The sequence below is a fragment of the Capsicum annuum genome, chromosome 6, assembly GCF_002878395.1.
Source record: "Capsicum annuum cultivar UCD-10X-F1 chromosome 6, UCD10Xv1.1, whole genome shotgun sequence".
NCBI classification, from domain to species: domain Eukaryota; kingdom Viridiplantae; phylum Streptophyta; class Magnoliopsida; order Solanales; family Solanaceae; genus Capsicum; species Capsicum annuum.
In genome coordinates, this window is record NC_061116.1 from 4,497,405 (window position 1) to 4,512,919 (window position 15,515).

Here is a 15,515-nt window from a genome sequence, read left to right on the forward strand (position 1 = left end):
TAAAATTACAGGTAGTGTAAAAGTTTCACTCTTCAATGTACTACAACAATAACATATTAACATATCCAGCATTATTCACATGTGGGATCTGAAAAGGATAAAATATGGGCATATTTTATTTCTACCTCGTGGACATAGAAAGGCTGTTTAAGAAAGAACAAAGATTATTATTCTCTTCATTCACTTCTACTTATTACTTTTTAACATAGTATACCCATTAAGGAAAAAATAAATGGTATAGTGAGTTTATAATATTTGCCCCTATGATTTGGAGAATAAGTAATTAATGTTAAGGGTAAAACATGAAAAAAAAAAAAATTACCTTTTCTTGATTTGACAAAAATGACAAGTAAAACTGAGCATCTAGTATCCCTGAATTATGATCATATTTGCTATGACACACTCCAACTTTACGGGAGTTCTATTATCCTCTTGAAGTAAATAGGACCCTTGTAAAATTGGAGTGTATCGTAACAATTTTGATTATAATTGGAGAGTTACTGGATGCTTATCTCAAAATGAAAATCATATTACAAAAACAGTTACAAATAAATCCAAAGAGAGGGAGCACAATGTAGGTGAAACATATCCCTATGGTTATTATTACTAATAAAAACATGTCCCACGAGAGGGTCCACTGCTTTAGACAAATGCAATCTATGATTTTTTGAAAACAAAAGCCAAATGTTTGACAAAATATGGCCAAAAAACTACTCAATCAACAACAACAACAACAAAATCTCCTACTTGTGTCTCTATCTCTTTATTTTCTTCTTGTATTCTTTAACAACTTTTCACATTCTTCTTTCCTCTTTGTTTTCTCTAAATTCAAATAATCTTTTTGTTCTTCACCATGGCTATGGACAAGCACCACCACCACCACCACCAAATGCCTCTAACCAAGTCTTCTTCAAGGCAAAGATACAACGAATGGTTCGTGTTATATATATACACTGACAGTATAAAAAAAAAATTAAGTTATTTGTCTAGTTTTACGTGTTGTAATATGTCATTTATCATGTTTTGCATGTTACGAATATATGAAAAATAATGTTCGACCTATATACTTCATATAATTTTATATATACATAGTACAAATTTTTTGACGAAGGATGTTCATCAACTGGCCAACATGCATGTAACTTCATGGTATAAAAAAAAAGGTTTTATATTGTCAGTGTATACTAGCTTTAACTTGGTTGGCTCATATATGAAATTTCACATTTTGGAAAAAAAAATTGTTAATTTCTTTTCTTTTTTTTGGGCTAATTGGCTATTTTTACATGTTATATAGGGTATTTCGAGATGTTCCAAGTGATATAACAATAGAAGTGGATGGTGGTATATTTTCATTGCACAAGGTAAGCCTCTCCATTCAATGTCTTGTTGTTGATCAGAGGCGGATTCAGTATTTAAACTTTACGTGCTCTATATTTATACTACATTTTCGAAGTTTTTTCATGTATACATCTATGATCTAGTTGGAAAAGGTTAGAGGGACTATTAAGACTTCGCAATTACCTTCAACTACAGATTATGACTGGACCTCGGATTAGATAATATTGAGATAAGCATCCGGTACCCTCGGAGCTATGACCTAAGTTGCTACGATACACTACAACTTTACAGGGGTCCTATTACCCCCGGAACTCAATTTTAGCGTATTTTTGTCACCCTTTTGTGCTGATGGGACACTTTTTGTCAACCTTTTAGTTGACGTGACACCTTTGGACCGGCGTGAAGTTGAAGTGTGTCGTAGCAAATTTGGTCATAGTTCAGGGGTACTAGATGCTTTGCTCGATAATATTGTTGTTGCATAAGCCATAAAGTGTTCAAAAAGTTTTTGTTTTCATGCCTATGAGCAAGTTCATAGATCACATCATGTTGTAGAAATTCCCTAACATATGTGGATTGTGATTTCAGTTTCCCCTTGTGTCGAGAAGTGGACGAATTCGGAGGCTTGTGGCAGAGCACAGAGATTCTGACATATCAAGAATTGAGCTTGTTAGTCTACCAGGTGGATCTGAATCATTTGAACTAGCAGCCAAGTTCTGTTATGGTGTCAACTTTGAGATCACAGCAACAAATGTTGCTCAACTCTGCTGTGTATCCGATTACCTCGAGATGTCAGAGGATCACTCGAAAAACAATCTTGGTTCGAGAGCTGAAGAGTATCTCGACAGCATTGTCTGCAAGAATCTTGAAATGTGTGTTGAAGTCTTGAGACAATGCGAAAACCTGCTTCCCCTTGCTGATGAGTTGAAAATCGTTAGTAGATGTATCGACGCTGTAGCCTCAAAAGCTTGCGTTGAACAGATCGCTTCAAGTTTCTCGCGTTTGGAGTATAGCAGCTCAGGGAGGTTGCATATGAGTAAACAAGCCAATTGTGAAGGGGATTGGTGGATTGAGGATCTTTCTGTTCTTCGTATCGACTTGTACCAACGTGTTATAACAGCGATGAAGTTTCGCGGTGTTAGGCCTGAGAGCATTGCAGCATCACTAGTAAGCTATGCACAAAAGGAGTTGACACAAAAGTCCATTTCTGGTTCAAATGTCCAAGAAAAACTCGTGGTTGAGACGATCACGAGCCTGATGCCTGTTGAGAAATTTGTTGTTCCTTTGAGCTTTCTATTTGGATTGTTGCGTAGAGCTGTGATGCTAGATTGCAATGCTGCTTGTAGGCTTGATCTCGAGAGACGGATAGGATCTCAGTTGGATATAGCTACTCTGGATGATATACTAATACCTTCGTTTCGTCATGCTGGTGATACATTGTTTGATGTTGACACAGTGCATAGAATCTTGGTTAATTTTTCACAACAGGAAGGCGATAGCGATGATGATATGGAAGATGTATCGGTTTTTGAATCCGATAGCCCTACTGCTACGCCATCACAAACTGCATTGTTCAAAGTATCAAAGCTAGTTGACAACTACCTAGCTGAAATTGCACCAGATGCAAATCTGAAGCTGAACAAGTTCATTGCTATTGCAGAAACATTACCAGCACACGCGCGTACTGTCCACGATGGACTTTATCGAGCTATCGATGTTTACCTCAAAGTATGTATTACCACCTGCTTATTTGAAATATGCTTAAAAAGTTTTGCTGGTATGAATGAGAGACGTAAATCCCTTCATAATATGTTGCACGGACTCTCCCAAAATGTTGCCGCACACGTATTGGATCCTCCAAAAATGTACTACTTTTGGAGGATCCGACATGTAGCTCATGATGTTTTAGAGAGTCCGAGCAACATAGCCTTCATAATTTCACAACAGGAGATATATTTTGGATCAAGTTTCTTTACCTTGTTTTAGAGAAAAAGGGTCAAATATATGTCTTTACTATGTGAAATATCTTAATTTTACCCTACGTTATACTTTGGATCCATTCATACCCTCGTCGTTAGTAAATTGTCTTGTGTTACCGTTGACTTTAGTCGAGCTCCAACATGAAGTATAGGGGTTTTAACTATAGTCCAAAGTAAATGGATAAAATTTTGGACCTTCGTGAAGTATTTTGACACGTGAAATTCACTCTATCGATGTTGGAGCATCGTTTAAGTCATGGACAAGCATGAGACAATTTTCTGACGACAAGGGTATGAATTTCATCAAAGTTTAACGGACCGTAAATTTATGTCCTGAGCCGGGGGTCTATCGGAAAAAGCCTCTCTACTTCATTTGAGGTAGTGGTATGGACTGCGTATACTTTACCCTCCCCAGATCCCACTTCGTGGGAATATACTGGGTATGTTGTTGTCGTTTCTGTTGTTGTTGTTGTATAACGGATCGTAAATTAAGATATTTCATATAATACAAGAGTATATTTGGAGTTGTTACCTTTTATATAGTGATTTCTAAGATTCTTCATAAATTCACATTTCCAGGCTCATCAAACTTTATCAGATCCAGACAAGAGGAGACTATGCAAATCGATCGATTTCCAAAAGCTCTCACAAGAAGCTGGTGCACACGCTGCACAAAACGAACGTCTTCCTCTCCAATCAATCGTCCAAGTACTCTATTTCGAGCAATTGAGGCTTAGAAACGCCTTGTTTTGCTCCTATCCTGATGATGACATTAAGCCAATGCACCAATCTTGGAGGATAAACAGTGGTGCTCTTAGTGCAGCAATGTCTCCCAAGGACAACTACGCTTCTTTAAGACGAGAGAATAGGGAGCTGAAACTTGAGTTAGCGCGGATGAGGATGAGACTGAACGACTTGGAAAAAGACCACGTTTGTATGAAGAGAGATATGCAGAAATCTAGCTCGAGAAGATTCATGAAATCTTTCTCGAAAAGGATTGGTAAAAAGTTCAACATTTTCGGACATAGTTCTTCGAGGGAGTCTACTACTTCTCCCTCAAGGCATTCAGAAAGAACCGAGTCTAAGATAACAGATAGAACATGACTGTTGTTCTTGCAGGTACATCTAGTTACACGAATAATGTGTCTGCTTGTAATCTTTGTTCCATCTCACAATCCATATTTTCTCCGAAATCTTGTATAGATAAGGCGGCTACAGAGATCTTATGAGTGAGAGGCGCGCTGAAGGATGTGATATTAGATGTATACGTATTGAATTTTCATTTTTGAATGTGTATACATTGTTCGAGCTGAAAGCAATGGATTCGGTTGAACTCATAGAATCCGGCCTAGACAATTTGGAGTCTCATTATGAACTTCACGACAGATCAGCTGTTGTAAGACAGGATGAGTCGGATAGGACCACATCCAAATGGATCTAATCGTAGCTTCGAGTTCAGGTGCTGTAACGGGCCTATTTTGACTAGTGAATTGAATGGGCATTCATGTTTTTCATTTCGTGAAGTAAAAAAATTAGTACTTATCTTAAAACCTTTCAAAGTAATTTGATGATCGACGAATCTATCTGGAGCAAAACCTTTTGGGTTCACCAGTTTTGCATCACCAAGAACGCAAAACTGGAAGCAACCTTCAACTTACTCATTTGTCTGAACTCAGTATTTTCAACAACGAATATGGATATGCATGTGAATGTGGTGTGTGAAGCCGCTAAAATTTCAACAAATTTAAATTTTGAACCCATATCCAAAAGGCGCATTGAGTTCAACACTAAACAACAACATACCCAGTGCATTCCCACAAAGTGGGGTCTGAGGAGGATTAAGTGTACGCAGTCCGGACTACTACCTTAAATGAAGTAGAGGGGTTATTTCCGATAGACCCCCGGCTCAGGACAGATAACAGTATAATCAAACAAACGAACGAAAAACATAAAAGCACGCAACGAAAATGAGTTCAACACTACGAAGCTTAAAAGTGGAATGTCTCAGTTTCAAAATCTTGAATCCGCCTCTATAATTCATAGTTCAAAAGCAAATACACAATCCAAGTTCACAATATTGAGTTGAAGAACCCAAATATCTATTACAGCAAGAACATGTGACTATATGAAGTCTCAGAAATAAGAGTCTGAATTTGCAGACTCTTATTATGAATTAACCGGCACCTATGTTGCTCGGACTCTTCAAAAACGTCAACGCATGTCAAATCCTCCAAATATAGTATATTTTTGAAGGATCCGGCAGGACTGGGGCAACATTTTTGGAGAATCAAGCAACTTAGACCGGCACACTCAAATCTTCAAGCGGATTGTTGTTTGCTGTAGAAGCGGATGCCAACAGCTATACCCAAAATCATCAAGGGAACTAAGAACTGGAGGAGCTTAATTACGAACTCGGATGTCTTGTCCTGGTTGTAATGAGGTTGATTGGGAGGAGTATACTTCATTTTCGTCGGGATGCTTGCTGAATCGATATCTCCAATGTAGTACTCATCCAACATTGCTCGAGCACTGCTGCTGTGGCCAACATCCTCAAAATCATCAGTTGCATCCTTTCCTGCATCAAATTACCATCAAGTTTTTCAAAGATAGCACCGCAGGATAACCGTGGTGTCCAGGCTAGCTTGCACGCACCCCGCAGGATAACCGTGGTTTCCAGGCTAGCTTGCACACACCCCGACTAATTCCACGGGTTACCTGTCATCCCCACCAGCAACAGGTACCAGGTAACTCTATCCACCGAGGCTACAATAGATGGGTAGAAACACCTAGTGTTTTATGTCTCCGCGGATTTGAACTTGACCTCATAGTTCTCACCCACTTCATTGACCATTAGGCCACACCCTTGGGTGCAGAAATTCAGAATTTAAAATAAGTAGGTTACGGTCTTTACATATATAAGAGTCCGAGCTAGACAGCGATTTCTATTGATCTACTACTTGATGGCACAATATGTTTACTCAACTTTACAACTCAAATACGATTGTAACATATATGAACGAGTATTACAAGGTGTGGTTTCGGTAGGAAAAAGATGGTATAAGTGAATTACCAGTTGCAGCCAATAAAACCTCATCGCCACCAGGGTGGTCGTCCATGAATTTTGTCACATCGTACACCTATCAAGTAACAGATCGGTATCCGTCAATGAATCTCAATTGCAAACTTCTTCAACTAGCACAAGAAAGATACAGTAAGCTAAGAAACTGCAATACATTGTATGCTAGGAACCCAAATAAGAAGAAAGTTATGGCGGAATTTTAATGCTCATCTCATGTTGTTTTTTCCCTTTGGGGAGGACAAACGGGGACTAGGAAGGCACGACGGAAAGTTGAATAGCAATTCACCATGTTTTGCAACCGTGAATAAGGGAATTACAAGATTATAACTTTCTTCGGAAAAGTTACAAAAGTACAAAGTTATTTGCGTACTAATAAACAAGCAACAGCTTTTAACCGCTTGAGCCTTCATATTCAAATCATCTAAATAGTAGCTCTTCACCATATCGATAAATTCCTCTACTCATCCACATAAACACTTAAGAGCAAGACCATAACAATGAACAAATGAATTTTCATCTATAATAAAACCAAAGTCATCATCTAGATTGATAATTATTCATGAAGACCGAGTTAAATTCGTGAAAAAAGTTAAGATAAGTTGAATTTAAGACGTAGACACAATCCACAGACAATGACGAACCATCAATCAAATGTCAATAAAATGAAAAGCACCTATCTCAGCACTTTAAATGTGAATAATGTGTATGCATGATGCATCCTTCCCCTACCATATGAATGTAGAGTAGTTGTTTTCGAAGTACTTCTAGTGTGTGCGTATGTGTGTGAATAATGTCATCACTAATCATGCTAATGCCAGGTAAATGCTAAAACTCGCAAAAATCCAGCATGAGACAGTTCGACGAGGAAGCTAAAGCTTCAAAAGAGGGATTGTTCGATAAAACCAAATTTAGATCACTCAAAAGTCAAACCAGAGTAATCAAGAACCAAACGTGAGTGAATCCCTCCTCGGGAAAGAGAAAGAAGTTAAAATCCTGCATTTTATGTAGTAATTCTCGCAAAAGAAATCAATACAACCACGCTATTATTCATGAAACCAAACACACAACCACCAAGTGAGTTATTGGATAAGGAGTGTCACTAAAGCTAGCTCTTTTATGACAATTGACAATGGGTGCAAACTAAATACACAACACAACATTTCATTATATAAAGTTTAAATCAAATGCACACTTTTTCTATAACCGTTGTGTCCGGGCCAGCTTGCGTGCACCTCGGCGAATTCCATGGGATACCTGTCACCTCCCACCAGCAACAGGCATCCAGTAATTCTGTCCAACAAAGTCAGACAGGAAGAAGTCACCTATTGTTTTTTTTTCTCCGCCGGAGTTTTAAACCTGACCTCGTGGTTCTCAACCTACCTCACTCAATGACCACTAGGCCACACCCTTGGATGCCACACAAAAAGGGGTGCAGAAGGCTAATCACAGAGGTTACCAAGATTATGTTTTGCCAAAATTTGTGAGCCAACAGATTGAATTTATTAACAAATATTGGTAACGAAAGAACAAAACGAACATCTACTCCAGTTAATTACAACAAAAGGGGTGGACGATGAAAGGTAATTACAGACACAGAGATCACAAAGACTATGTATTGCCACTAATAAAGACTCAAAAATTGAATCTTTAACAGATATTTGTAAAGTAAAGCGGATGAAAACATCAATACCAGTTAGGCAGAAGCTAATTACAGAGATCACAAGGACTATATCTATATATTGCCACTCAGAGGCGGCGGATCCAAGATTTGAAGTTCTATGATTTCCTACACTGACCTTGAGTTAATATATAATACAAACTAGCTTCACGGTCACATACTTATGCATATTATATGTATTTCTTAATAAACATTACAGCCTCTACGCAAAAGCTACTGGTTCCGTGAAACCATAAATTACGCATTACATATACTATTGTTGCCACTAATACAACAACAACAACATATCCAATGTAATCCCACACGTGGAGCCTAGGTAGGGTGGTATGTCCGCAGCCTTACCCCTATCTTGTGAACATAGAGAGGCCCTATTGCCGCTAACAAAAATTCAAAACCTGAATCTTTAACAGATATATGTAAAGAAAACAGCAACGAAATAAATTAAATCCAAAAGGGGTGGAGACATAAAGGTAAAAACAGAGATCACAAAGACTGTAAGTTGCCCCCTAATAAAGACCCAAAAATTGAATCTTTAACATATATTTGAACAAAAGCACAAGAAAGAGCACAAAGGTAATTACAAAGATCACAAAGATTATAAAATTGCCAGTAATAAAGACCCAAAAATTGAATAAAGGGAAGGTCAGTGCACTAAAGCTCTCGCATGCACGGGTACAAGTAAAAGGGCCGGACCACAAGGGTTTACTACAGTGCCTTACCCTGCATTTCTGCAAGAGGTTGTTTCCACGGCTTTGAACTTGTGGCCTCCTGATCACATGACAAAAACTTTAAAGTTACTCCAAAGCTCCTCTTCTAAGACCCAAAAATTGCATCTTTTAACATATACTAGTATATTTACCAGCGCAATGCGCGGATAATCGACGTATTATTTATAAAACTTTCAGAACGCAATGTCTTGTTTAAGTATATTGAATAATAGTACCTTTTACATCCGAAAAAACTAAAAAAGTTTATTAGATAAAGTAGAGCCTATATCTGTATTAGGCTACTTAATAAGATATTGATAAAATACCAGAATCACTCCTTCCTACTAATCCTAACTCGCATCTTCCACTCCTTTCTATCTAGGATCACATCTTTGATAAGTTGAATTAATGGAATTATAATAATTACCTAAATAGAAGATAACTTGTAGGATTGTAAAATTTACATTACAGGTAGCTAAAGTTGGAAGGAAAAGAAAATTGGAATTGAATGCAAAATTTAATGGTAGTAGTAATTATAGAAAAAAAAAAAAGATTTAAAAGAAATGGGGAATGTATTGAAGGGGACATGGCCAGTAATTCTATGTATTAACAAGAAACAAATTAAGATTATTGCAACATTTTACATTGTTAAAAAAGAAAATAACTAAGAATTGGTCTGAATGTTTTCAAAAAGATGTAGTATGTGAACGCTTTCTCCATCAGCAATTCTTGAACAAATTATAGCTTGTTTCATTTATGTGATACATTCTAAATAATGCTCAATATTGTTTAGCTATAAAAGGTAAGAATTAACTTGTAAATCAAAATTTTACTTCCTATGGCCAACTAAAAGGTTAACAGTGTTGTGATATAGTATATATTATTAAACATGCATTAATCATCAAATTACAATTCAAATCTACCGATCAACCTATTTGCATTCTAGTGTAAATATTTTCAATATAAAATGAAGTGATTGAGTTGATGGATTATTAAGCAAAGAATATAAACCATCATCTCTACTAAGTAGCTTGCAACAGATCGATTATAATATTATGGCGAATTATCAGTTCACGATAATAGTATTGCTGCTAGTTCAATTTCTATTCGTTGGAGTTACAACGGGTCAAAACTCTTATGACCTAATGGCATATGTTCTTCAATGGAAAAACACTTTCTACAAAATCATGAGCAATCCTTGCAAATCGGATCCTGGTGAAATCTTCTCCATTCATGGCCTATGGCCTGCCAATGCTACCGAACACCGCATAATGTGTCTATGTTGTTATCCTCGAATGGAAAAAGGAACGTAGAAAAAAGGATAATAACAAAAACAAGACATGCACAAGGTAATACTATAATATATCTATTCAAAAAATATAGGTATCATCAATACACCATAGACATACACTTACACACTAACCCTCTACCCTAATCCGTGTCTTCCACACCTTCCTATCAAAGGTCATGTCCTCTGTAAGCTGTAACTACTTCATGTCATGTCCAATCGCCTCCCTCCAATACTTCTTAGGCCTACCTCCAACTCCGCACAAGATTATTATCCTTTTTTCCACGTTCTTTTTTTTTCGTTTGAGGATAACAACATAGACACTTTATGTTGTGTCTGGTAGCATTGTCAGGCCATAGGCCATGAATAGAGAAGATAACACCAGAACCCGGTTTGCAAGGATTGTTCATGATTTTGCACAAAGTATTTTTCCACTGAAGAACATATGTCATTAGGTCATAAGAGTTTTCACCCTTTAACTCCAACGAATAGAAATTGAACTAGCAGCAATACTATTATCGTAAACTGATAATCCGCCATAATATTATAATCGATCTGTTGCAAGTTACTTAGTATAGATGATGGTTTACATTCTTTGCTCAAAAATTTATCAATTCAATCACTTCTATTTATAAAGAAAATGTTTACACTATAATGCAAATGGATTGACCAATAAATTTGAATTGTAGTTAGGTGCTTAATGCATGTTCAACACTATAAAATATATCACAATACTGCTAACCTCTTAGTTGGCCATACGAAGTAAAATTTTAGTTTACAAGTTAATGTTTACCATTTATAGCTAAACAATATTGAGCATCATTTAGGATATACCACATAAATAAAACAAGTTATAATTTTTTCAAGAATTACTGATGGAGAAAGTGTTCACATACTATATCTTTTTGAAAAAACAACCATCCTAGTAAATTAAATTAACGGAAAAGGGCCTATAATGCCCTTCAACTATGTGAAATAATGTAAAATTGTCTTTCATCCACCTATTGGGCCTGAAATGCCCTTCTCATCTACTTATTGGGCCTAAAACACCCTTCCTATCTACCTGATTGGGGTTGTTTTGCCCTTTCATTTAACAGAACTTGACCCCGCTTCATTAATGACGTACACTTACCCTCCCCAGACGCCACTTGATGGGAATATATTGGGTATGTTGTTGTTGTAAAAAAAAAAGATACGTCATTAATGAAGTGAGATCAAATTGATCTATTAAATGAAAGGGCAAAATAGCCCTAATAGGTAGACGAGAAGGGCATTTCAGGCCCAATAGGTAGATCGGAGGGCATTTCAAGCCCAATAGGTGGATGAAGGACATTTTTGCACCAGTTCACACAGTTGAAGGGCATTTTAGGCCCTTTTCCGTTAAATTAAAAAGGGGTGGAGGCATAAAGGTAAATACACACAAAGACTATAAAGATCCAAAAAGTCTGAATCTTTAACAGATATTTGTATAAAAAAACACAAGAAAATATCAACTCTAGGCAGGCATAAAGGTAATTATAGAGATCATAAAAACTATAAGTTGCCACTAATAAAGACCCAAAAATTGAATCCTAGTGCAGTAAAGCGCCCCTACGCACAAAGTACGAGGAAGGGCCAGACCGCAAGCACTGGCATAAGCCAGGAATTTGGCGAAGGGTGTACAATTTTTATTCTTAGTTGTGTTAAAGGTGTGTGAAATTAACTACGCACGCATAATCACAAACATTTAAGCTCTATCCACCACATAACTTCCGGCGAAGGGTGTGCATCTGACCACGCTTCGCTAAAGGTGGCCCGCCCCTGACCACAAAGGTCCACTGTCCGCAGCCTTACCTTGCATTTCTGCAAAAGACTATTTCTACGACTTGAACTCGTGACCTCCTAATCACATAGCAACAACTTTAAAGTTACTCTAAGGCTCCCCTTATAAGACCCAAAAATTGAATCTTTAACATACATTTGAACAAAAAAAAACAAGAAAATATCAACCCCATTAAATTAAATAAAAAAGGAGTGGAGGTATAAAAGGGCAACTCGGTATCCTACATTTCTGCAAGAGGTTATTTCCACTGTTTAACCTCGTGACTTTTTGATCACATAAACTACAAGTTGCACCTAACAAAGACCCCAAAAATTGAATCTTCAACACATATTTGAACAAAAAGCATAAAAAACATAAACCCCATTTAATTACATTAAAAGGTAATTACAGAAATCAGAAAAGACTATAAGTTGCTCCTAATAAAAACCCAAAAAAAATTGAATCTTTTTAACATATAAATTAATCTTTTAACATATAAACAACACAAGAAACAGCAACACCAATAAATTAATTTTTTTTTTTTAAAAGGGTGAAGGCATAAAAGGTAAATACAGGTACCCCAAAGACTATAAGTTGCACCAAATAAAGAGAACAAAAATGAATCTTTAACATACAAAAAACACAAGAAACATCAACTCCATTTAATTACATTAAAAGGTATTTACAGAGATCACAAAAGATTATAAGTTGCTCCTAATAAAGACCCAAAAAGTTGAATCTTTTTAGAGAAAAAGGTTCGAAATATACCTATATTTTGGCAAAATTTATTGTAACACATCTCATCCTATGACCCTCCCCATTTATTACCTTATTTTTGTGGCACATATGTGTTTAGTTGTGAAAAAATAATCTAGGGGTCATAAAACCCACAAAATTGAGTCATGTTACAACAAATTTCGTCAAAAATCAGATATATTTCTGACTTTTTCCCCATCTTTTTAACATATAAATTAATGTTTTAACATACAAAAAACACAACAAACAATACCATATAAATTAAATTAAAAAAAAAAAAAAAGGTGAAAGAATAAAGGTAAATAAATACAAAGATTTAACAAAGACAAATATATACCTTGCCATTAATAAGAAGCCAACAATCTTTAACATTGTTGTGAGGGACAACTTCTGCCAAAGTATAAACCTTAGATTCACTACCCATCTTTGAATTATGAATTATGAATTACACAAAAACAAAAAGATGGGTTGATGAATCTTGATTTTGAATCTTCAAGACTAGTTTTTCTTAAAAAAAAAAAAAAAAAAAAAAAACTTGAAGAATGAGAAAAAAAAAGGGAAGGGGAGAGGTTTTTGTAATATACTTTTTTTGTGAGTTTGGTGGAAGTTATTGGAATTCAAAGATGGTTGGCTACAAGTTGGTGGCAGGGTAGGTGAAGAGAGAGTTAAACCAATAATTAATGAATGGTCAAACCAAAAATTGGGCATCGGGGGAGAGGGCAGTGCACTGTTTTCGTACTAAATTATACACGAAACTATTGTAATGCATTCGAATTTTAAGAGTGTCTTGTTATTTTGAATTAATTAAAATTATATTTTTAATAATTTTAGTACCTACATGATATATATGTGTGTTTACATAGATTTTTATTGTGTTGAGTAACTGATATGTCATATATGTTCCACATAGGCAATAGGATTGTCAAAAATACAGTTATAATTAGTGCAGGGGTGTAGTAGGACCTCTTAAAGTTCGGACGTATGTCAGTAATTTTATATATAGTTCAGGATGGAAACGGAGCATTTTTCCTTTATTTATTTAAGGAAAAAATTCAAAAATATACCTAAACTTTAATGAAATGATGCGTAAATACCCCTAACATTAATAGTTGAGGTATATGTGTATCCAAAGTATGACGGAAGATATATATGTATCATTTATCATATTTCGAGGAATTATTTATTCCTTTTTTCCATTTAACATTTTATGTCAAATAATTAACTCAAACCCACTACATGTTCTAATAAATCCACTATTCGACACGATCCCAATTAAAATCCAAGAAACGGCTATCTAACTGATGTGTTTTTCACCCCTATAACGATATACACCAATAAAACACTATCACTCACTACTATCAATTTTTTTAAAAAAAATAAAACTATTAACTCATAACACCCCAAAACAACACCGCATAAATTGAACCCGTCACGTTTCAATTTTCAAGCCACCATTTTTTAACCGAAGACACCCCACCTATGAAACATTGTCACGCCTCTAGCTCTGGTCTAATCTCCAATCTCTTCAATCAATAAACACGAACTAGCAGCAACGATCAATCACTGCAATTTGTCCGGAGTTCTCGTTTAAGGGAAAAACAGAGGGAGTATCAAGTTTGGAACAAATAATAGAGGTCGGATCGAGTTGGTTTGAGATTGAGTTCTGTGAATTTATTGAAACGGGTAGTGGGTTTGAGTTAATTATTTGTAATAAAAAATTAAAATAGAAAAAAAAAACAAATATACCTCAAAACTAAGATAAATGGTACGTATATACCATCCGTCATACTTTGGATACATATATATCTCTACCGTTAGTGTGAGGAACATTACATACCATTTCATCAACGATAAAAATATATGTGTATCAAAAATATGATGAAGGATATATAGTACCATTAATCATAATTCAGATTATATTCATCCATTTTCGAAGAGGAAATGATCGTCCTTTTTACAATAGACTAAAAAAAAAAAGCCAAATAAAAAAAATAAACAATAATATATATATATATATATATATATATAAAAATTATTTATGTAACCGTGTTCGATAATCCTTTTTACAAGTAAAAAATTTAATTTGGATATGATAAAGTCAATGTCTTCTCTATTCGCACATGTATTTGAAAAAAGAAAAAATTAATGCCAGCCACTTAACTTTATTTTTATAAATAAAAACTTTAATGACAGCCAGTAAACTTTATGTATTTTTAAATAGACACTATATATTTGGTAAGAACACAATGCATATGTTTAATCACCTCCAACTGTCTATTTCTAGCTTGTTATAAAATAATATTTTCTTCATTTTTATTTACTTTTTCACCTTTTTAAGTTAGAATATCTTTTAGAAAAAATATTAATTAGAAAATAATTCAATTAAATTATTTTTATTTATTACTTCCTTCGTTTTAGAAAGAATGACCTATTTTGAATTGACACAAAGTTTAAGAAAATAAAAAAAACTTTTGAATCTTATGGCCTTAAATTAAAGTTGTGTCAAATATACCAAAATGTCTTTTACTCTTATGGTCCTAAATATGTCATGTGCAAAATTGAAATTAAAGTATTGTCAAAAGAAGAAAGAGGTCATTCTTTTTTAAACAACTAAAAAAAAAAAGTTAAAGGCATCGATAGACACTCAAACTTGTTGCCAAAATTCACTTAGACACCTAAACTAAGGTCTGTTTCTATCAGACCCCTAAACCCCTGACATTTTATTCCAATTGGGCCTTTTTTGCCTATGTGGCACTGCGAGTGCAGTGCCATCATGGGAGACGAGTGAGGAACATCTTTTTACTAATTTACGAATAAAAAGATGTCAAGTGACATTGAGGCCCCAAATTTTTTTTAATAACAATTTTTTTCTTTTAAACACTAAAGGCCCCA

At 35.3% G+C, this 15,515-nt stretch overlaps 2 protein-coding genes across 2 annotated transcripts; one reads left to right on the plus strand and one right to left on the minus strand.

The window, feature by feature from the left end:
* Positions 1-641: 641 nt before the first annotated feature.
* On the plus strand, positions 642-4,828 carry LOC107873616 (BTB/POZ domain-containing protein At5g48800). Its single transcript, XM_016720535.2, has 4 exons — positions 642-933; positions 1,295-1,361; positions 1,924-3,063; positions 3,894-4,828. Exons 1-4 carry the CDS (start codon positions 854-856, stop codon positions 4,416-4,418), a joined length of 1,812 nt encoding a protein of 603 aa, XP_016576021.1. The 5' UTR covers positions 642-853; the 3' UTR covers positions 4,419-4,828.
* Positions 4,829-5,318: 490 nt separating this feature from the next.
* On the minus strand, positions 5,319-13,320 carry LOC107873615 (cytochrome b5). The gene is made up of 3 exons (XM_016720534.2): positions 12,961-13,320; positions 6,385-6,451; positions 5,319-5,889 (listed from the first exon to the last, which is right to left on the minus strand). The coding sequence occupies exons 1-3, from the start codon at positions 13,045-13,047 to the stop codon at positions 5,633-5,635; spliced, it is 411 nt and encodes a 136-aa protein (XP_016576020.1). The 5' UTR covers positions 13,048-13,320; the 3' UTR covers positions 5,319-5,632.
* Between the last annotated feature and the right edge of the window lie 2,195 nt (positions 13,321-15,515).

What these genes read in the sequence shown, in the direction of transcription:
- LOC107873616 (XM_016720535.2), top strand. Translation starts at nt 854, where the DNA reads ATGGCTATGGACAAGCACCACCACCACCACCACCAAATGCCTCTAACC. An exon ending in AGGCAAAGATACAACGAATG is followed by an intron (nt 934 to 1,294) that starts GTTCGTGTTATA and finishes CATGTTATATAG; the next exon opens with GGTATTTCGAGATGTTCCAA. An exon ending in GTATATTTTCATTGCACAAG is followed by an intron (nt 1,362 to 1,923) that starts GTAAGCCTCTCC and finishes TTGTGATTTCAG; the next exon opens with TTTCCCCTTGTGTCGAGAAG.
- LOC107873615 (XM_016720534.2), bottom strand. Translation starts at nt 13,047, where the DNA reads ATGGGTAGTGAATCTAAGGTTTATACTTTGGCAGAAGTTGTCCCTCAC. An exon ending in GGCTTCTTATTAATGGCAAG is followed by an intron (nt 6,452 to 12,960) that starts GTATATATTTGT and finishes GTTACTTGATAG; the next exon opens with GTGTACGATGTGACAAAATT. An exon ending in GGTTTTATTGGCTGCAACTG is followed by an intron (nt 5,890 to 6,384) that starts GTAATTCACTTA and finishes AATTTGATGCAG; the next exon opens with GAAAGGATGCAACTGATGAT.